At 39.1% G+C, this 22,161-nt stretch overlaps 2 protein-coding genes across 4 annotated transcripts in view; one reads left to right on the plus strand and one right to left on the minus strand.

The window, feature by feature from the left end:
* The window catches only part of ABCE1 (ATP binding cassette subfamily E member 1), a 49,949-nt gene extending 36,441 nt beyond the window's left edge, over nt 1-13,508 (minus strand). Inside the window, exons 1-3 of the mRNA XM_047798203.1 lie at nt 13,364-13,508; nt 7,823-7,956; nt 6,295-6,380 (exon numbers count right to left, since the gene is read on the minus strand). Of these exons, the coding sequence (XP_047654159.1) occupies nt 6,295-6,380; nt 7,823-7,925 (189 nt within the window). The 5' untranslated portion in view covers nt 7,926-7,956; nt 13,364-13,508. The remainder of the gene's footprint in view (nt 1-6,294; nt 6,381-7,822; nt 7,957-13,363) is intronic.
* Nucleotides 13,509-13,588: 80 nt separating this feature from the next.
* The window catches only part of ANAPC10 (anaphase promoting complex subunit 10), an 80,091-nt gene continuing 71,518 nt past the window's right edge, over nt 13,589-22,161 (plus strand). For 2 of the 3 annotated variants that reach the window (XR_007137421.1, XM_047798204.1), the window contains exons 1-2: nt 13,619-13,701; nt 15,329-15,455. Coding sequence is in view for 2 of the 3 variants with exons in the window: in XM_047798204.1 (XP_047654160.1) it covers nt 15,341-15,455 (115 nt within the window). In the remaining variant the exon portion in view is untranslated. Of the gene's footprint in view, nt 13,702-15,328; nt 15,456-22,161 lie in introns of all 3 variants that reach the window. The other variant, XM_047798205.1, reaches the window with a different exon arrangement.

The following is a 22,161-nucleotide window of genomic DNA, read 5'->3' on the forward strand; positions in this document are numbered from 1 at the left end:
ATCACTGTGATACCAAAACCAGACAAAGACACCACAAAAAAAGAAAATTACTGGCAAATATCTTTGATATCTATAGACGCAAACATTCTCAACAGAACCTTAGCAAATCAAATCCAACAACACGAAGAGGATTATATACCAAGATCAAGTGGGATTCATCCCATGTCCACAAGGATAGTTCAATATACACAAAGCAACCAATGTGACACACCGTATAAACAAACCAAAAAAAAGGACAAAAAACACATGATCATCTCAGTAGATGTAAGAAAAGCATCTGACAAAAACCCACATCCATTCACGGTAACAGCTTTTACCAAAGTGGTCACAGAGAGAACATATCTCAACATAATAACTCTTTATGACAAATACACAGCCAATATCATACTCAATGGTGAAAAGCTGAAAGCCTTCCTGCTAAAATCTGGAACAAGACAAGGATGCCCACTCTCACTTTTATTCAACAGTACTGCAAGTCCTAGCCACAGCAATCAGATAAGAAAAAGAATAAGAGGTATCTAAATTGGACAAGGGAAAGTTGTCATTATATATAGAATACTATACATAACCCTAAAGACTCCACACAAAAACTACTAGAACTGATAAACTAACTCAGCAAGGTAGCAGGAAGCAATAAAATATCAAAAAGAGAATGTAAAAAAAAAATACCTTTTAAAATTGCACCTCCCAAAATACTCTGGAATAAAATTGTCCAAAGAGGTCAGACTTATATGCTGAGAACTATAAAACATTAATAAAGGAAAATGAAGACTATTCAAAGAAATGGGACGATAGCTCATGCTCTTGGATTGGAAGATTTATATTGTTAAAATGGCCATACTACCCAAAGCAATCTACAGATTTAATGTGATCACAATCAAATTGTCCATGACATTTTCCACAGAATTAAAACAAATAATACTATTGATATGGCACCATAAAATCCCAGAATTGCCAAAGCAATCTTAAAACTAAAAAGCTACAGTAATGAAAATGGCACAGTACCGGCACAAGAACAGACATATGGATCAATGGAATAAAACAGAATGCCCAGAAGTAAACCCACACATTTAGGGTCAATTAATCTATGATAAAGTGGACAAGAATATATGATGGGAAAAAACTGTCTTCAGTAAGTGGTGTTGGGAAGGTTGGATAGTAGCATGTAAATCAGAAAGTTAGAATACACCCTCACACCATACACAAAAATAAACTTAAAATGGCTTAATGACTTAAACATGACACCATAATACCCCTAGAAGAGATGAAAGGCAAAATATTTGCTGACATAACTGTACCAATGTTTTTGTAGGTCAGCCTCCCAAAGCGATAGAAATGAAAATAAACGGGACCTAATCAAACTTGTGAATTTCTGCACAGCAAAGGAAACCCTCGACAAAACAAAAGACAACCTACAGAACAGGAGAAAATATTTGCAAACAATTAGATCAACAAGTGCTTAATTTCCAAAATACACTGACAACTCATACAACTCAACACCAAAAAAAAAAGAAAAAAGAAAAAGAAATCCCACAAAAGATGGACAGAAAACCTAAATAGACATTTCCTCAAAGAAGAAATACAGATGGCCAACTGGCACATGAAAAGATGTCCCACATCACTAATTATTAGTGAAATGAAAATCAAAACTACAATGACATATCACTTCACACTGGACAGAATGATCATCAAGTCTACAAATAAAAAATGCTGGAGAGGGCGAGGAGAAAAGGGAACCTACTAACACTGTCAGTGGGAATGTAAAATTAGTACAACTACTATGGAAAACAGCATGGAGGTTCCTCAGAAAATTAAAAATAGAATTACCATATGACCTAGCAATCCCACTCCTGGGCATATATCCAGACAAAACTATTATTCAAAAAGACTCCAATGTTCATTGCAGCACTATTTACAATAGCCAAGACATGGAAGCAACCTAAATGTCCATCGACAGAGGAGTGGATCCAGGAGATGTGGTACATAGACACAATGGAATACTACTCAGCCATTAAAAAGAATGAAATACCAGCATTTTTAGCAACATGGATGGACCTAGAAACTATCATGCTAAGTGAAGTCAGCCATACAATGAGACACTAACATCAAATGCTTTCACTGACATGTGGAATCTGAAAAAAGGACAGATGGAACTTCTTTGCAGAACAGATGCTGACTCACAGACATTGAGAAACTTATGGTCTCCGGAGGAGAGAGTTTGGGGGGGTGGGGGGATGTGCCTGGGTTGTGGGATGAAAATCCTGTGAAATCAGATTGTTATGATCATTATATAACTACAGATGTGATAACTTCATTTGAGGAAAAAAAAAAAAAAGACATATGCAAAAAGACAAAAAAAAAAAGGGGTGGGGTGGGGGGTAGGGAGTTCCCGTCGTGGCACACGGGAAACGAATCTCACTAAGAACCATGAGGTTGTGGGTTCGACTCCTGGCCTTGCTCCGTGGGTTAGGGATCTGGCGTTGCTATGAGCTGTGGTGTAGGTTGCAGACGAGGCTCTGATCTCACATTGCTGTGTCTGTGGCATAGGTTGGCAGCTATAGCTCCGATTAGACCTCTAGAATGGGAACCTCCATATGCTGTGGGTATGGCCCTAAAAAGACAAAAAAAAAAATACATACACACCCATTCCTATGTTCAAAGCAGCACTATTCACAATAGCTAAAACATGAAAACAACCTAAATGTCCATCAACAGATGAAAGGATGAAGAAAATATAGTACATATATACATTAGAATACTACTCAGCCATAAAAAAGAACAAGACAATGCCATCTGCAGCAACCTGGATGTAACTAGAGTTTATCATGCTAAGTGAAATAAGTTAGAGAAAACCATATCATATCACTTTTATGTGGAATCTAAAACATGGCACAAATTAACCTATGTATAAAACAGAAGCAGACTCATAGACATGGAAAACAAACTTGTGGTAGCCAAGAGAAAGGATGTTGGAGAGGGATGAGCTGGGGGTTAGTATAAGTAAGTTATTACATATAGAATGCATAAACAAGGTCCCCCTGTATAGCACAGAGAAACTATATTCAGTATCCTATGATAAACTATAATGGAAAAGAATGTTAAGGAATGTGTGTGTGTAACTAAATTACTTTGCTCTGCAGCAGAAATTGACACATAAATTAACTATATACTCCAATAAAAAAAGTCTCTGCATATAAAGAATTTCATTTTTCTGTTATAAGAACATAACAAAAACAAAAGACGTTTTCTTAAATAATTATCATCCTCTAACAAAAACCACTAATTCTTTATACTGGGTGATTTTCTGCCAAAAGTTACCTTCATTTACAGAATTCTTTATTATTCTACCAATGTACATAAAATGCTTACAGGCTGTGAGCAATTTAAACTTCTCTACGTAAACAAAGAAAAAAACATTTTCATTGTTCATACATGCCCACTATAAGTATCTTAGTGTTCAGATGGTATATACCATCCCTACCTTCAAATAGATTCATCACATTAGTATCTTTTCAGCCCCTGAAGTGCATACCTCAAATTTTGGAATCTCATTTTTCTTTTTCTTTTTGCCTTTTCTAGGGCTACTCCTGCGGCATATGGAGGTTCCCAGGCTAGGGGTTGAATCGGAGCTGTAGGCACTGGCCTATGCCAGAGCCACAGCAATGCCAGATCCGAGCTGCGTCTGCGACCTACACCACAGCTCACAGCAGTACCGGATCCTTTACCCACTGAGCAAGGGCAGGGACCGAACCTGCAACCTCATGGTTCCTAGTTGGATTTGTTAACCGCTGCACGATGACGGGAACTCCCTGGAATCTCATTTTTCTATTGCAGTGAAAAAAGAAAATAAAGTAGAAGATAATACATTATTCAAAATAAGATTTCCAGCACCCAAAACACTGGCAGGTGCATAATTAAAATGTGGTAAATATTTGCTGAACAACTGTCTCCTGCTTTTATTTTCAAAACACTGAAAAACACTTTCAGGCATCAAGCTTGGTACTTCTCAATACGTAACGGAGGATTCAGAAACCAATGCAAAATACACGAGTGGTATTAGAAAAAATTAACAGGTGGTATCCATATTCTGGTAAAGCTTTCTAAAACATGTCATCTGTAAATAAAAATAATTTAAGAACTTTATATACTGGCTTTAAATACCTTTTATGAACTCAAGTTAGAAATACATCATTCTTGAGTCAAAAGCCCTAATGAGGAGTTCCCGTCATGGCTCAGTGGTTAACAAATCTGATTAGGAACCATGAGGTTGTGGGTTCGATCCCTGGCCTTGCTCAGTGGGTTAAGGATCCGGCGTTGCCGTGAGCTGTGGTGTAGGTCACAGACGCAGCTCGGATCCCACATTGCTGTGGCTCTGGTATAGACTGGTGGCTACAGCTCTGATTAGACCCCTAGCCTGGGAACCTTCATATGCCACAGGAGCAGCCCAAGAAATGGCAAAAAGACAAAAAAAAATGTAAAATCAAAAGCCCTAATGAAACTATTCAATACAACAAAACCTGACTGAGGTATTTTGAAAAATTACATTATTGGGATAAATCCAACAATAGAGAGAATGCATAATATAGCAAAAGCATCACTTGAGGATTAGGTTTAGTTAATTTTTTGGCTCTGTCCATTTTTATTTAAAACAAACTTGAAAAATATATATGATATGACTCATTTTTTTGTATTTATATTTTGACAAGGTCTGGTAAAGACATGGGAAATGTCCTCATAAGAGGGTGAAAGAGAAATTCTGGTTGGAAATGGCTTTACAAAGTTGCATACAGCCAGTACAACTTTTAAAGGGGGTGGTTTATGAAACTAGAATACACCCTCACACCATGGAGAAAAATAAGCTCAAAATGGCTTACAGACTTAAACATAAAACAAGACATCATCAAACTCCTGGAAGAAATTAACAACAAAAATAAGCCAATGGGACCTAATCAAACTTACAACCTTTTGCACAGCAAAGGAAACCATTAAAAAAAAAAAAAAAAGACAACCTATGGAATGGGAGAAGAGTTTCAAATGATGCAACCAACAAGGGCTTAATCTCTAAAATATACAAATTTACACAACTCAACAGCAAAAAAACCAACCCAACTGAAAAATGGGCAGAAGACCTAAATGGATCTTTACATAGAAGACAAACAGATGACCAATAGGCACATGAAAAAATGCTCAACATCACTAATTATTACAGAAATGCAAATCAAAACTACAATGAGGTACCATCTCACACCAGTCAGAATGACCATCATTAACGAGTCAACAAATAAATACTGGAGAGGGTGTGGAGAAAAAGGTATCCTCCTTCACTGTTGGTGGGACTGTAAATTGGTACAACCACTATGGAAAACAGTATGGAGGTAAATCAGAAAACTAAACAGAGAACTACCATATGACTCAGCAATCCCACTCCTGGGCATATATCCACACAAAACTTTCATTCAAGAAGATACATGCCCACCCATTCCCATCCTGTAGAAAAGAAAGAAAAAAAAAAAAAAAAAAAGATACATGCACCCTTATGTTCACTGCAGCACTATTCACAATAGCCAAGACATGGAAACAATCTAAATGTCCATCCACAGATGAATGGATTAAGAAGAAGTGGTACATATCAACAATGGAATACTACTCAGCCATAAAAAAAGAACAAAATAATGCCATCTGTAGCAACATGGATGGAACTAGAGACTCTCATACTAAGTGAGGTCAGAAGGAGAAAGACAAATACCATATGATATCACTTTTATCTGGAATCTAATAAACAGCACAAATGAAGAAAATAAACAAAACTCATGGCTTGGAGAACAGATGTGTGGTTGTCAAGGGGGAGGGGGAAGTAGTAGGATGGACTGGGAGTTTGGAGTTAGTAGATGCGAACTATTGCATTTGGAGTGGATAAGCAGTGAGATCTGCTGTATAACACAGGGAACAATATTTAATCACTTATGAGAGAACATGTTGGAAGGTAATAAGAGAAAAAGAATGTATGTGTGTGTGTGTGTGTGTATGTTTGACTGGGTCACTTTGCTGTACAGCAGAAATTGACAGGAGAATGTAAATCAACTATAACAGCAAAAATAAAAATCTTACCAAAAAAAGGGGTGGTTTAATTACTTGAAAAAGCAACACTAGATTGTTGATATAAGAATACTATTTTCCTAAATTTCCTTATTCAACGTTTTACATTTTTCCTTTTAAAAAGTTATAATGTATTCAGAATTATTAGATTTCATTTTTAGATTATAAATTTTATCCAAAAAATAAAATATCACTTACCTTAATACAAATACCACAACCAATACAAAGAGTTTCAGAAATCCACGCTATTTTGCTCTGGGGGGTAACCTCTATGCATAATTTTCCTGGCAAAGGAAAAAATAAAGTCATTTCTCCCCATATTCCAATATTCTGAAAGTTTCTATTTTGATTCTGATTCCAAATTTCCATAAAGAATCAAATTTTCAAAGACAAAGGCCACACAAAGAAATACATTTGATATAATGTCTTAAATCCATGCTTTGTGGGGTATATTTCTGAACTTAATTACCTGTATAAATGCTCTGGTTAGGCAAGATGAAGATGACTCTAATATGCTTATTTTGCTTTATTTACTGTGAGAAGAAAACATGCTAGTAAAAATATGGCAGATCCTAAAACAGCTTTATTTTTAAACCAACTGATCTCAATATTTAAACATGCCTTGAAAATGGTGACATGCACCAGAGAAGAGAATGAATTATGTTAGCTACATCAGGGAAGCTCCTGGAAGGTATCAGAGATTTAATATACAGACAAAATTAATGTGGCATTAGGGATATTTAATAATGAAATTTCTGAATAGCATGATAGATTGTAACAGACGACATCCAAAGTTTAAGATTCAGTAAGCTTTTATCTCAGTAGTTTATTTACAGTAAAAATTACTGGAGTTCCCGTCATGGTGCAGCGGAAACGAATCTGACCAGGAACCATGAGGTTATGAGTTCGATCCCTGGCCTGACTTAGTGGTTTAAGGATCCGGCGTTGCTGTGGCTGGCAGCTGTGGCTCTGATTTGACCCCTAGCCTGGGAACTTCCATATGCCTCGAGAGTGGCCATAAAAAGACAAAAAAAAAAAATTAATATAGCCCTTAAAGACTATCAACAATTCATCAATTCTAAATGGTTGTAAATTTATTTGATCTGAAAATATAGCAAAGCCTCATGAATATTGATTCATATGAAGCTTTTTTAAAAAAGGAGATTAGGAGTTCCCGTCGTGGCGCAGTGGTTAACGAATCCGACTAGGAACCATGAGGTTGCGGGTTCGGTCCCTGCCCTTGCTCAGTGGGTTAACGATCCGGCGTTGCCGTGAGCTGTGGTGTAGGTCGCAGACGCGGCTCGGATCCTGCGTTGCTGTGGCTCTGGCGTAGGCCGGTGGCTACAGCTCCGATTCAACCCCTAGCCTGGGAACCTCCATATGCCGCGGAAGCGGCCCAAAGAAATAGCGAAAAGACAAAAAAAAAAAAAAGGAGAATATTAATACGAATATTTTGGCAGTCCTTTCATGACTTTAACTATAGAATTTTGTAGTACAGTAAGAATCTCAGTAATTTGAACTCTGGTTTGATTTTGTATTAAATGGACTTAAAACACGATCATTTAGTGACAAAGCAATAAAAGAAATTTAAGACAAAATCTGGTCTTATTTTCATATTTTAAAGAAACTAATGGGGGAAAAAGTATATACTAAAGCCTAGAAACCTATGAAGTCAATGTATTTCTTTTAAAATCTTCTCTTATTCTTAACCCACAGAATATCTTACCCATTCGAACCACAGGGCAACTCTTTTTGCACTCCTGCCGACATTTCTTAGGTTTACACTTGTCATGGTTGACAATAGCAATTCTTGTTAATTTATCCGCCATAATTCTAAGGAAGTAAGACTATCCAGATTCTCTATTAAAGAAAAATTAACAACATTATGGCCCAGTCAAGGCAATCAGTTAAGAGAAATAAGTCACAAGCAAAAAACGTTAGAAGTAGGACATAAATTATCACTACATTCAGATATCACCTGGCTAGTAAAAAACAGTAAAAGCAATAATTTAGTAATGTTGAAAAAACAAAATTTTATATACACACACTCACACCATTAATCAGAAGACTTGTATAAAGAAGAAAAAATACCACTTTCAAATAAAGAAAAGATCTAGATCAACTTAATATGATGTATACACACGTGAGGTAACTTTTAAAATACCACAAAAATAAAAGACCTGAACTAGTAGAATGACATGTTGTCTCAGTTTTCACAATGGAAAACATCAACATCAGAGATTTCAACCATGCCTGAATTTATACATGTAATCCAACCTCAAGGGGGAAAAAACTAAATTAGACAAATTAGACAAATCTAAAGCTCTTACAAAAAGAAAAGTAGTAATAGCTAGAAAATGGGAAAAGAGCAAGGAGGGTGGGGAAACCTATACTTTCTACATATGGAAAATAATGACATACAGCCTCAACAATTAATGCTGATATTAGTGTATGAATACAGACCAATAACACAGAATCCAGAATAAGATCTGACGTGAAAACATACATATGATAAAGATTTTTACTTCTTCCCTCAAACGAATCACCACTTTATGTCTTATCCATCTGACTATAATGACACTACCGATGGAAATGGCAAATAATTACTAAAGGTGTAACCAATCATGTTGTTCAACTGGAAAAAGTAAAACCTGGTTTCCCTGGGAATTTATAATATGGCCAAGATGAATTTTATACAAACAACATTGAAACAAAAATGATGTGGTAAACTATATGTATAGACCACTCTTTTTTTTTTTTTTTGGTCTTTTTGCTATTTCTTTGGGCCGCTCTCGCGGCATATGGAGGTTCCCAGGCTAGGGGTTGAATCGGAGCTGTAGCCACTGGCCTACGCCAGAGCCACAGCAACGCAGGATCCGAGCCGCGTCTGTGACCTACACCACAGCTCACGGCAACGCCGGATCGTTAACCCACTGAGCAAGGGCAGGGACCGAACCCGCAACCTCATGGTTCCTAGTCGGATTCGTTAACCACTGCGCCACGACGGGAACTCCTAGAACACTCATTTTTAAAGCTTTTGAAGTCTTGATAATAACAGTGCCATCAATTATGTAGCTGAGGTCAAAGTTAAAAATCCATTATAATGTTGAGCTTAATAATTTTCTTAGAAATGTGATTAAATAAGTCCAAAAAGTGCTTTACTACTCCAGCTTATTCCAATATGTAATGAAAGAATCTGGAGTTCCCGTCATGGTTCAGTGGAAACAAACCCAACTATGAACTATGAGGTTGTAGGTTTGACCCCTGGCCTCACTCAGTGGGTTAAGGATCCGGCACTGCTGTGAGCTGTGGTGTATATCATACATGTGGCTCGGATCTAATGTTTCTGTGGTTCTGGCGTAGGCTGGCAGCAACAGCTCTGATTCGACCCATAGTCTGGGAACCTCCAGATGCCAAAGGTGCAGCCCTAAAAGACAAAAAAAAAGAATTTAAAGCCAAAAGACTATCAATAAACAAAGACATTCTGTTGGCTTTTTCTACCAATGACTGGGATCCTCTATCCCTCTATCTGGATTTTTTTTTTCCTTCTTTTTCTTTTTTCTTTTTTCGGTCTTAGGGCCACACCTGCGGCATATGGAAGTTCCCAAGCTAGAGGTCCAACTGAAGCTGGAGCTGCCAGCCTACACCACAGCACACAGCAAGGCCAGATCTTGAACCTCATGAGCAAGGCCAGGGATCGAGCCCACCTCCTCATGGCAACTAGTCAGGTTCGTTACCCCTGGGCCACAACGGGAACTCCCTATCCAGATTTTTCCTGACAGACTGCTTCTTCTAACAGAGCTTCAAGTCTTTCTCACACCCTTCAATATCATTAGGCTTAGTGGGGATAAGGGATCTTGCTCCTCAATGCTGCTCCCAGACTATCATTTCTCCGTCCTCACTAAAAACAGCCAGTTTTTGCCTCTCTTATCACTCAAATGACTACTGCTGTAGTCATTTCACTAACGATCATTATCACTTCCTCTCATTTTTTTAAGATTTTGTTCACACTCCTACAACTTCGCTATTGTTCACACTCCTACAACTCCTGCCATAATTCTTGGTGATTTCAGTATGTTCCTAGATGATCCTATTAATAGCCTGTTCTCTTAGTTCATTAACTCTCCTCCAGTGATCTTGCTTTACCCTAGCTACTCATTCCTTTGGCCAAATCCTTGACCGTGTCATTACAAATAACTGTAATCTTTCTCCATAACCTACATTTTAAACACCTATTCTCCAACCACCTATCTTTTCAGCTCACCTTTCACACACAACAATCCAACAATCCTCTAACCCCCTCATTCCTCATACCTATAAGTATTCTTTGATTCTACCATATTTCCACTGTCCCTCAGTCCTCTGTATTTACACTTCCCTCCAAAACCTACCAAAGGGAGTTCCCATTGTAGCTCAGTGGTAACGAACCCAACTAGCATCTATGACAATGCCAGTTCGATCCTTGGATTAAGGATCAGTGGATTAAGGATCTGGTGTTGCCATGAGCTGTAGTGTAGGTCACAGACATAGCCTGGATCCCACACTGCTGTGGCTGTGGCAAAGGCTGGCAGTTATAGCTCTGATTGGACCCCCAGCCTGGGAACTTCCATATGCCACAAGTGCGGCCCTAAAAAAGCAAAACAAACAAACCAAAACCCACCTAAAATTTCACTGTCACTCACTCACACCCTTAACTATACTCCAGGTTAAATACAACTCTTCACATGTACACATGCAACAGAAAATGTGAAGAGAAAAAAACAAAGCCATGTTGACTAGTATCACCTCAAGCGAACCCTTATGCCAACCAGTAATCACACTACATATATTTTCATAACTAAGTCCATTTGCAAACTGAAAGACATCTACTAAGGACAATATTCCAATAATTCTCTCTCCTGTCTTTCACATCATCAATTAATCTTTCCACTGGCCTATTCCCATCAGCCTTCAAATACTATTATCTGACCCCATCTTCCTCCACTGCTCCATTTCTCTTTCCCTTTACAGCAAGACTACTTTAAGACTGCCTGTAGATAGTGTTTCAAATTTCTATGTATTCTCTCTGGAGTCCATTCTAAACTTTAGTGCCCATCATTCCATCAAAACATCTTGTCAGATCATTACCATTTTTCACATGGATAAAGTTAAATATAGTTAAAAATAGTTAACTGCCACTCATCAGGGTCTTGGCATTTTCTGCTCCCTGCGCCTATTACTCCTAGTGAATCATCACATGGCTCACTACCTCAAGTCTTTAATGTCTGTTCTCAGTGAGCCTTTTCTAGATATACTATCGAAAAATAGTTTTTTGTCTTCTCCTTAGCTCTTTGTACTATATGACATATGTGCATACACGGTATATGCAGAAGTGTATATATATGTATTTATTTTCTCTCGCTCCACACACGATATTTTTCCCTCTCCAAGGAGAATGTACGCCATCATAAGTGCAGGAATTTTTGTCTGTTCATTACAGTGGATGGATCAGTGCCTACCACATAGTAGGAGTTCAAACATTTCTGTTGAATGAAATGAAGAAAATGAATTCAGATACAGTAAATAACTTTCCTACAGGTTATAACAACTTCAGAAATCTTGCAAGTTACCAATATGTTACAGTGACAGTTATTCACTAAAGCATGTATTGCTGGGGGGGGGGAGTCTAATCCAAAACCAACTAAATTTTAAGTTTTATGTAACAGAGTTATCTGATAGGTTCACTCTACCCCTTTAAAACTTTTCGAAACTGGTCTAGGCCTCCTAAGGATTACAGGAAGAAACTAAATGACTTTCGAGTTGCTACAAAGAAGTTATCATTCTGGGAGTTCCCATCATGGCTCAGTGATAACGAATGGGACTAGGATCCATGAGGATGTGGCTTTGATCCCTGCCCTCACTCAGTGGGGGAGTGCCCTCACTCCTTAGGAGCTGATGTTGCCATGAGCTGTGGTGTAGGTCAGCAGTTGCAGCTCCAATTTGACCCCCTAGCCTGGGAACTTCCAAATGCTGCAGGTGTGGCCCTAAAAAGCAAAAAAAAGGCAACTATCATTCCAGAAGCGATAATTACCTAGAAACTGAAGATTCTTTAGTTAGCTATTAAAATTAAACTGGACTCCATACAAATTATGGTGAATCAGCATAATGAATTCTCCAGGAGGGGATAAATCATCATTGATTTAGCAATGAAACTGCTTAAAGTTTATTTTTGCCAAACTACTATAATGTTTCATTGACTATTTCAAACCATTAAAAAAACCCAAAAGACTGTAGGAGATGATTTTTATAAAATAAAAGCATAGCAGAGATGGCTAATAACCTGACTTACATCAAAAAGTGATAAATTATAATGTATTTAAGTGGACAGATTCTTTGAAGAACTGTTAATTAACTGTGTCAACACTATTAATTAAATTTCCACGTCAGTTTAAAGAAATGGGCAGGATTCCCTCCTTTCTTTTTCAATGAGAAAGATACAGCACAGGAAAGATTGCAGGGAAAGACTCTATAATAAGAGACTCCTGGGAACAAACAGGGCTCTGAAAATATTCAAATCTCAAAGTAAATTCTCTTCAAAGTAAGTATTTTCAGTAAAGACATCACTGGTAATCTCAAGGAGTTTAAGATCTAATGAGGAAAACGGAACGTGCAGAGTACCATAAAAGCGCACCCCAAATGCTAATGGCGTTCACCTGGGAGATTACTTGGAACAACCTCGGTTACAGCTGAGAACACGCTGCTTTGATAAAAGTGCTGACGTTTGGACATCATTTCTATAAAGATTGGGAGTGGACAAGAAATATTCGACTTCATGGCGGCAAGATGCCATGACTCACTGCCAAATCGCCAAACAGTAGGGAAAAAAAGGCCACGACGTCTCATAGTCAAATACGCACGTGACATTACATCCCCTTCACCGGGCCGGGGGAGAGTGGGGGGAGTAGGGGATGCGGCTTTCTAAAAGATTCAGCTCCAGAGTAGGAGCGCGGTAAAGCGGGGAGTGGAGGCGGTGGAGACTGGAACGCTGAGGGGACGGCGGGCAACAGAGGCGGAAAGCCAGGTCAGCCTGGAGGAGCCGTCAGCACTCGGCGGCGCCCGCGCTCCGGCGTTACCAGCTGTCTCCCTCAAGCCGGCTGCTACGCGCCGCTGCCGTCTCCACCGCCGCCACCTGAGGCCTAACCAAAAGCTCTCCGAGAATGCCACTACCTGCGTTTAGACCATGCCAAACCGAAGCTAACGGCAAAACCCCTCCGGGCTATTCACGTACCTGGACAAACAGATTCCCCTTGGGGAGGGGAACGCAGAAGCCAAATCTGCTCTTGCTTTCACTTTTCAGCCACACAGCGTGTTCCTACACACACCGGCCAAGATGGCGGTGCCCAGCCGCCGCCTCGCGCATGCCACAGGGGCGATGTACGCGTGCGCGGCAGAGCACGCCCGGCAGAGCCCTGGGAGGAGGGCGGGACGATGGGATGACATCATCGGACTGCGACCCCAATTGACGTCGTTGGGGAAGCTAGGCGGTTCTGGGAAGGCGAGGGGGAGTGGCGCGGAGCAGCAGTGGATTCCGAAAACCTGAGTGGAGGCAACCCGGGTCTGCAAGCTGTAAGTGCATGGGCTTTCCCCGACGTGGAGAATGATTCTAGCTTAAACAGATGCGATCTCTTCTCCACTGTCAGTCTCCTTTTACGCTTCCTATTTCAAGGCCGATGGGTCAGGAATGGATCCTTAGCGGTTGCCCATTCTAGCGCTTCTGGAAGGGATGTCAAACGGAACCAAGAGAGTCTGGTCCAGACACTGCTTACTGTGGCGTTCTCTCCTTGGCCTCACCTTATGAATGATGTGGCCAGGAACCCATTCTTCTTCGAGCTCCGTGTTTTATCCACTTGGTGGAGTCCAGTACCAAGTTCGGCAGCTGAATTTTCCACAATGTAGAGATAGCTCTTCCCTTTTTGGACATTTTTGGACATTTGACAGTGTGGCCACAGGTTTTATTGTCTCAACCTAGACCTTACTTAGACCAACCTAGACCTTGAGAAATACTTTAGTTTATGATGGAACTTATTCATTTATTTATTTATTCATTCAGTAAATTGCTAATGGAGCATTTAAGCCTCAGGCCTTTCCGAAGTTTACAGTCCAGTGTGTACTATTATTTCAGCGGTATCAAGTGCTTGTGTAGAGATTAGGGAACAGTTGAGATGTCAAGGAGACGGTAAACAGACCTTTTAGGCCAAGTTTATAATATCATGTACGTGTAACCGCGTTCAGCCGCTGTAACTTTGCACTACTGAAGCAGTTTTACGTGTTGTTCACTAGCCAAGAGGATAAACTAGTGATTTAGAATAGACCAGTTCTTCACTTCTATACCTTAAAGGCATTTTTCTGACTTTATATTCTACAGTAAAAGCACGTATAAATGGAACTTTTGACGACCAGTGAGAAGATGTGATTTTTCTCTGCATCACTTAATGGATTTTTTAAAATGTTGACCAATATTTACATATTTCTGGATTAAAGGTTTTTAAGTCTGACTTTTCGAGGGAGAAAACTTCATTAGGAATTTTTACTCACAGATGTATAGAACTTCATAGCATTACAATTATAGATCCAGTCAACCCCTTTGACAGACAGGAAAGGAAGTAAAGCCCAGACCTGGCCAAAATCTAGGCTAAAGGAGTGACTAAATCTGACCCCTTGACCCTATAGCCTTTTGACTACTATATGCTGTTGCTTTGCACATCTCCTAAGTCATAATATGTTGTATTTTAGAAACAAAAACTGAATTCTCAAGAGTTTTTAATTACAGTGATTGAGTTATGTCACCTTTTAAGAAATAGATGATTGATATTCAGGGCATATTTGTGATCCATTTGGCTATTTCATTTTATTTTTATTTTTTGTCTTTTTAGGGCCGTACTCTGGGCATATGGAGGTTCCCAGGCTAGGGGGCAAATCAGAGCTATAGCTGCTGGCCTACACCACAGCAACATCAGATCCTAGCCGAGTCTTCGACCTACACGGCAGCTCATGGCAACACCAGATCCTCAACCCACTGAGCAAGGCCAGGGATCAAACTTGCGTCCTTATGGATGCTAGTCAGATTTGTTTCCTCTGAGCCACCATGGGAACTCCATTTGGCTATTTCATTTTAATTTTCACCCCTTTATAAAAGGTGCTCAGCCCCCCACCCCCCCCCGGTATAATGTGGATATTCTTTTTCTCTACATAGAATATTTTAAATATGACCACACCAAACAAGACACCTCCTGGCGCTGACCCTAAGCAGTTGGAGAGGACTGGAACAGTACGGGAAATTGGTTCACAAGCTGTTTGGTCACTCTCATCTTGCAAACCAGGTATAGTGAGCTGTTTATAATAACTATTTATAGTTTCCTTGTACACTGGACTGACTTGAATATTCTTAGTGTTTAGATGCTTTATCTTAATTCTAAAGCAGATTTAATTGGATTTTCACTTATGTCTCTTCTCAGTTGCTTTACTAGTATTCACTTCAGTTTAACTGCACATGTCATGAGGTCTCTCTTTTTTTTTTTTTTTTTGGCCTTTCCTAGGGCTGCACCTGCGGCATATGGAGGTTTCCCAGGCTAGGGGTCTAATTGGAGCTATAGCCGCTGGCCTACACCATAGCCATAGCAACACGGAATTCCTAACTCACTGAGCAAGGCCAGGGATCAAACCCGAAACCTCATGGTTCCTAGTCAGATTCGTCAACCACTGTGCTATGACGGGAACTCCAAGGTCTCTTTATCCAACCCTCTCTCTGCTATGATTCAGTTATTTGGTTAGCATTTTCTTTTCTTTTTTTTTTTTTTTTTTAGGCAAGAAATAGATTTATTGAGATGGGACTCTTGTGAGAGATGCAAGCGGGCAGGCATGGAAGCTCTGACCCCAGCATTTTTAAAAAGTTGAGCTATAGTTGATTTACAGTGTTGTCTTAGTTTCTGGTGAATAGCAAAGTGATTCAGTTATACATGCATATGTATCTATATATTACTTTTCAGATTTTTTTCATTATATTTTATTGTAAGATATTGAATATAGTTCTCTGTGCTATACTGCACAACCTTGTTATTTATTTTATATATAGTAGTTTGTACAGCTTTTTGTTGCAGAGGTGTTATTTCTCCAGATGGGATAAGTAGGTGACAAATTTTTGAAGTGATTACATATCCCCAAATAATTTTATTTTACTTTTGGTTGGGATTGAATTCTTGGGAAGCAGTCTTATTCTCTCAAACATTTGTGGATACTACTTCACCATTTTCTTTTCTGTCATGTTGCAAGAAAGTCTATCACTATGCCTGTTTTTATGTGTATGGTGCTATGAATTTTAACAAACACATATAGTCATGAAAGTACTATCATAATCAAATATAGGATATTTCTAACATCCAAAGAAATTTCCTCATGCCCCTTTTTAATCGGTCTTCTGCCCACTCCCAAACCTCTGACAACCTCTGATCTCTTTTGTGTCCCTTTGGGTTCACCTTTCCCAGAATGCCATATAAATGTAATCATACTGTATGTAGCCTTTGGGGTCTGGCTGCTTTCACTTAGCATGATGCATTTGTGATTTTTTCCATCAATAGTTTGTTCCTTTTTATTAATGATTACTATTCCAATGTATGAATATATCACGGTTTACCTATTCACTAGTTAATGGACATTTAAGTTTGTGGTAGTCAGCTTCCCATATGGTCCCAGTGATCCTATTTCCTGATATTCACGCCCTTCTGATGGCCACAACCACGTTTTGTCAAGGTTGGTCTCTGGGACCAGTAGAATATGGCAGAAGTGATGGTATTTGACTTCTGTGACTAGATCATAAAAGATAATTGTAGCTTTGCCTTGCTCTGGTTTGAATCACTCACTCTGGAGGAGCCAGCTGCTGTTTTGTGAGGCAGGACCTGGCCACAAGTGGACCTATGGAGAGGTTGGTATGGCAAGGAATTATGGCCTTCTGACAATAGCCAATGAGGAACTGAAGCCTCTTGTCAGCAGCCAGATAAGTAAGGCACCTTAGAACACATCCTCTAGCTCCAGTTAAGCTTTCAGATAATTGCTTCAGCTTCAGATAATACGAGAACTAACTCATGAGAGGCCTGGGCCAAACTGCCCAACCAAGCTGGTCCCAAATTCCTATCATATAGAAAATTGTGAAATGATGCATGTTTGGTGTTTTAAGATGCTAAGTTTTGGGGTAGTTTTTTATGCAGCAATAGTTAAATAGTTAAATATTGCTTCTAGTATTTGGTGATTGTAGATAAATCTGCTGTAAACATTCATGTACAGGTTTTTGTGTGGACATAGGTTTTCATTTTTTGGGAGGTAAATACTTAGGAGTGGAATTGCTGGTTTCTATCGTTTTGATTTTTCCTTTCCAGTGTATGTCTTTTATTTCCTTTTCTTGTTTTATTGCATTAGCTAAGGCTTCCAGTATGATGGTGCATGAGAGTGGTAAGAAAGGACATCCTTGCCTTATTCTTCGACTTAGAAGACTTGTAGTTTCTCACCATTAAATATGTTAATTGTTGTTTGTTTGTAAATATGTAAATTTGAGAAAGTGCCCCTATATTCCTAGTTTGCTGATAGATTTTATCTTGAGTGAGTGTAGGATTTTGTCAATGCTTTCTCTATAGCTATTGATATAATCATATGGTTTCCCTCCTTTAGTCTGTTTTTGTGATGGATTACAATAGTTAATTTAAGAATGGTGAAGCAGCTTTGCATACCTGGAATAAATCCCAGTTGATTGTGGTGTATAATTATTTTTATAGATGGATTTTCTTTGTGGGTATTTTTTTGAGGATTTTTGTATTTGTATTCATGAGAGATACTGTTCTTTAATTTTCCTTTCTTGTAATGTCTTTACTTGGTTTTGTTATTAGGGGAATGCTGCCCTTATAGGATCCATTAGGACATATTCCTTCTGCTTCTATTTTCTGGAAGAGATTGTAGAGAATTGGTATTATTTCTTTCTTGAATGTTTGACAGAAGTCACCAATGAAACCATCTAGGCCTGTTGGTGTCTTTTGGAAGGTTATTAATTTTTTATTCAACTTCTATAATAAATATAGGCCTATTCAGATTATGTATTTCTCCATGTGTGAGTTTTGGTAGATTGTGTCTTTCAGTTGGTCTGTTTTATTTAAGTTAGCAAATTTGTGGACAGGGAGTTGTTTATAATACTCCTTGATTACCCTTTTTATTATTCATGGATCATTAGTGATGGCCTCTCTTTCATCTCTGATATTAATAATTTGTGTCTTCTTCCTTTTTTTCTTGGTTAGCCTGGTTAGAGGTGTATTGATTTTATTGACCTTTTCAAAGAACCATCTTGTGGTCTTGGTGATTTTTCTTTATTAATTTCCTGACTTCAGTTTCATTGATTTCTTCTCTGATTTTTATTATTTCTTCCTTCTGCTTATTTTGGATTTAATTTGCTCTTCTTTTTCTAGTTTTCTAAGATGAAAGCTTAGATTATAGATTTTAGATCTTTCTTCTTTTCTAATATCTACCATGCCAAAATTTCTCCCTAAGCACTGCTGCATTCTACCCTATATTATTTGATAATTTTTATTTTCATTTTCATTCAGTTCCCAATATTGAAAATTTTCTTTTAATACTTCTTGATTCATATGTTGTTTTATATCCAAATATTTTGGAATTTTACAGTTATCTTTCTGATAATGATTCCTAGTTTAATTCTGTTATGGTCTGAGAGCATAGTTTGTATGATTTCTCTTCTTTAAAAATTTTTTTGGAATTCCTGTCATGGTGTGGTAGAAATGAATCCAACTAGGAACTATGAGGACACACGTTTGATCCCTGGCCTTGCTCAGTGGGTTAAGGATCTGGCATTGCTGTGACTGTGGTGTAGGCTGGCAGCTGTAGCTCCGATTTGACCCCTAGCCTGGGAACCTCCATATGCTGCAGGTGCGGCCCTAAAAAGACTGAAGTTACTACAGGTTAAGTTGCTGCTTCAACAGCATCAGAGTTGTAACACCCAGCACAGTAAATAAGAACCGTCAGTGAACCATGAGAAGTCAAAGTTACCCAAAGGAATTACCTGTAGAGCATCACAAGGAGTCAGTGGGTGGTCCATCAGCAGTAAGTAGTTGTGAAGGACTTCATCAGTGGCTGGGGAACAAAGAGTAGCTAGATTCAGGCTATTATAGTGTAAAAGAGTTCCATGAGGAATACTTAACAAAGGGCTTCATAGGAGATGCAGCAGCTGACTGAGAAATATTCAGTATGGTGAGAATTCAGGAGAATTCTACTGCATGAGGTTCAAAAGTGGTTAAAGGGCATTCCACAATGATTTTTATGGTGACCTTAACCAAAAGGGTAGTGGCTGTAATGGCTCTAAGGCAAGGGGGACATCCCTGTGCAACAGGGTGCAGTTGCTAGCTGTAATACTCTAGGGGTCAGTGGTGGTCCCCAAGTTTGGGGGTGAGTAACTAAAGAGCATTCTCCTCCCCTTTTCATGTACAAAATGGAAAAAGGGAATCAGGTAATTGGGATGCCGAAGGGCAGATGGGTTCATCAAATTCTCCTTGTAGGCCTTAGTGGTTGTGTTATCAAATTCTTCTTATAAATTTGAGGCAAGCCTGTTATTAATTGAGTAAAACATATAGAGGCTTTGTCCATAACAGGGAAATCTGGAATCTAGTTTCAGCAATAACCAACTAGCCCGAGAAAACTTTACAGTTGGCACTTAAGAGTTTCAGGAAACTGGGAGTTCCCGTCATGGCTCAGTGGTTAACAAATCTGACTAGGAACCATGAGGTTGTAGGTTCGATCTCTGGCCTCGCTCAGTGGGTTAAGGATCCAGTGTTGCTGTGAGCTGTGGTGTAGGTCGCAGACATGGCTTGGATCCCGCGTTGCTGTGGCTGTGGCATAGGCCAGCAGCTACAGCTCCGATTGGACCCCTAGCCTGGGAACCTCCATATGCTGTGGTTGTGGCCCTAAAGAAAGGAAAAAAAAAAAAAAAAGTTTTGGGAAACTTAGGTCACCATGGAGTCTTTTGAGATCTAGGTGTAACCCTTGTTCTGATATGCTCTAAATAGATGTCCTGGGTTTGGGCTAGCTGCAGCCTTTCTATGGCAATCTTATGTCCCTTTAAGGCTAAAAGCTTTAGTAAGGGGATGCTGTTTTCCAGGGAGGAGGCTTGAGAAGGAGAGCAAAGAAGTAAATCATTCACGTGTTACAATAAAACAGAGCTCCCGTGGAACTCTGTCATCCAGATCAGCCTTTAGGGTTTGCGAGAAAAAAGGATTCTCAGTAAAATCCTGAGACATTACTGTCTAGGTAAGTTAGCTGTATTTCAGTGAAGGCAAAGAGGTATTGGCTAGCTTCAACAACTAGAATACTAAAGAATACACTGTGTAAGTCAACTACAGTAAATAATTTACTCATAGTGGGAATGTACGTTAACAGCGTAAACGGGTTAAGAACAACAGGGTGTCCAGGGATAACAATGTTGTTTATTGCTGATAGGTCCTGGACAAACCTCCACCCTTAGGTTTTTTCACCAGTAAAATGAGGGTGTTACAGGGACTGGTACGAGGGATAATGAGGCCTTGACCCTTGTAATCTTAGATTATGGGCTTTGTGCCTAAGACTTTTTTATTAGGTATGGATTAATTCAGGGAAGAGGTTTTGAGGGGGTCATTTGAGTCTTGATGGGAGGTGCACTGTGAATTTTGTCAACATCAGCAGAGATTTTACCCATAAGGAAGGTGGTAGCTGATTTAATGGGGACAAATGATCACTGTTCCTGAATTCTGCTCCAGTACCACCAAGGATGGAACAAATAAATGTCAAAAGGGTCATTTAATTCACCTAGTGGGATACTTTGATGATTCCTGTCAATTTCTAAAATTATTTCCCCCTTTGGGGAGAAAAAAATACTGGCATGATAATTTGCTACAAGTCTCAGCCTAATATATGGCTAGGGGTAGAGGACTCTAAGGAAAAAAATGTCTCTCGAAGGACCTAAACAAAAGGTACCAAATTCAGAGATAGGAACCTCTGGAGGATCAGTAGAGATCCCCACTATGTGAACCGTTTCAGTTCTCTGAGACTGTTTTATAGTGTTGGGATATAGAGTATGGCTCCAGTGTCAGTTAGGACTGGAAGGGATTCATCACCAATCTGGAGAAATGTTTCTCCGGACCAGTTAAGAGAGAGGTTTGGGAAGAGCCTCTGCATTTCCTCAGAGCCCTGTTATTGAGACTTGGGAGGATGTTGGGAGGGCTAGTGATAGGGCTGAAGACACCTAAAGTGCTTAAATTTGTAACAATCACTTTTCCGTTGTCATGACTCTTTGCAGTAAGAGTAGAAACTAGGAGGGTTTTGATTCCATTTACAAGCCTTCATTTGCTGAAGTTGAAAGTTCAGGATTTTGGTGTTCTTCCTTTGAGGTGATTCATCTAGAGTGTAAGAGAACTGGTTTACCAGATTAACTAAATCTGGAGTGGACATAGTTTTCCATTCAATCCTGGAAATTCCTCTTTGCTATAATGGAAAAGTCCCAGTTTAGCCCATTAATAAAGTTAAAAGCTACCAGGGTGGAACCAACATCTGAAAAAAGACCAGAATTTTTTTCAAAACAATCGGAAGTTGATTGTAATAATCACCAACAGGTTCATCAGATTTTTGTTTCCAAGTCTGAGTTTCGTTTCTATTAACAGGCCTTGGAAAAGCTCCAGGAATTGCTCGATGAAGTTTCCTAGCAATTGCTCCGAGCCTGGTTATGTAATAAATTGGTGGCTGTTCTCCCAGTTGTAATTCTAGAGACGTTTTGGCATTTTCCCAGTTAGTGGTTTTTATCCAATGCTGGGCCTAGCCTTCACTGACAAGCATATAAACTAGTTGATAGGCGTCAGAGAAACCAGGTTGATAAGTTTTAATAACTGTATTAAATTCCTCAGCAAATATGTGAGGATCTTCAGTTACTTTGGGATAATCTTTGACTATGGTTCGCAGTTCAGTTTTGGTCCAGAGAATACAAGAAATTAAGGGTTTAGCCTCTGGATG

Source organism: Phacochoerus africanus, chromosome 10 (genome assembly GCF_016906955.1).
Source record: "Phacochoerus africanus isolate WHEZ1 chromosome 10, ROS_Pafr_v1, whole genome shotgun sequence".
In the NCBI taxonomy this organism is placed as follows: Eukaryota; Metazoa; Chordata; class Mammalia; order Artiodactyla; family Suidae; genus Phacochoerus; species Phacochoerus africanus.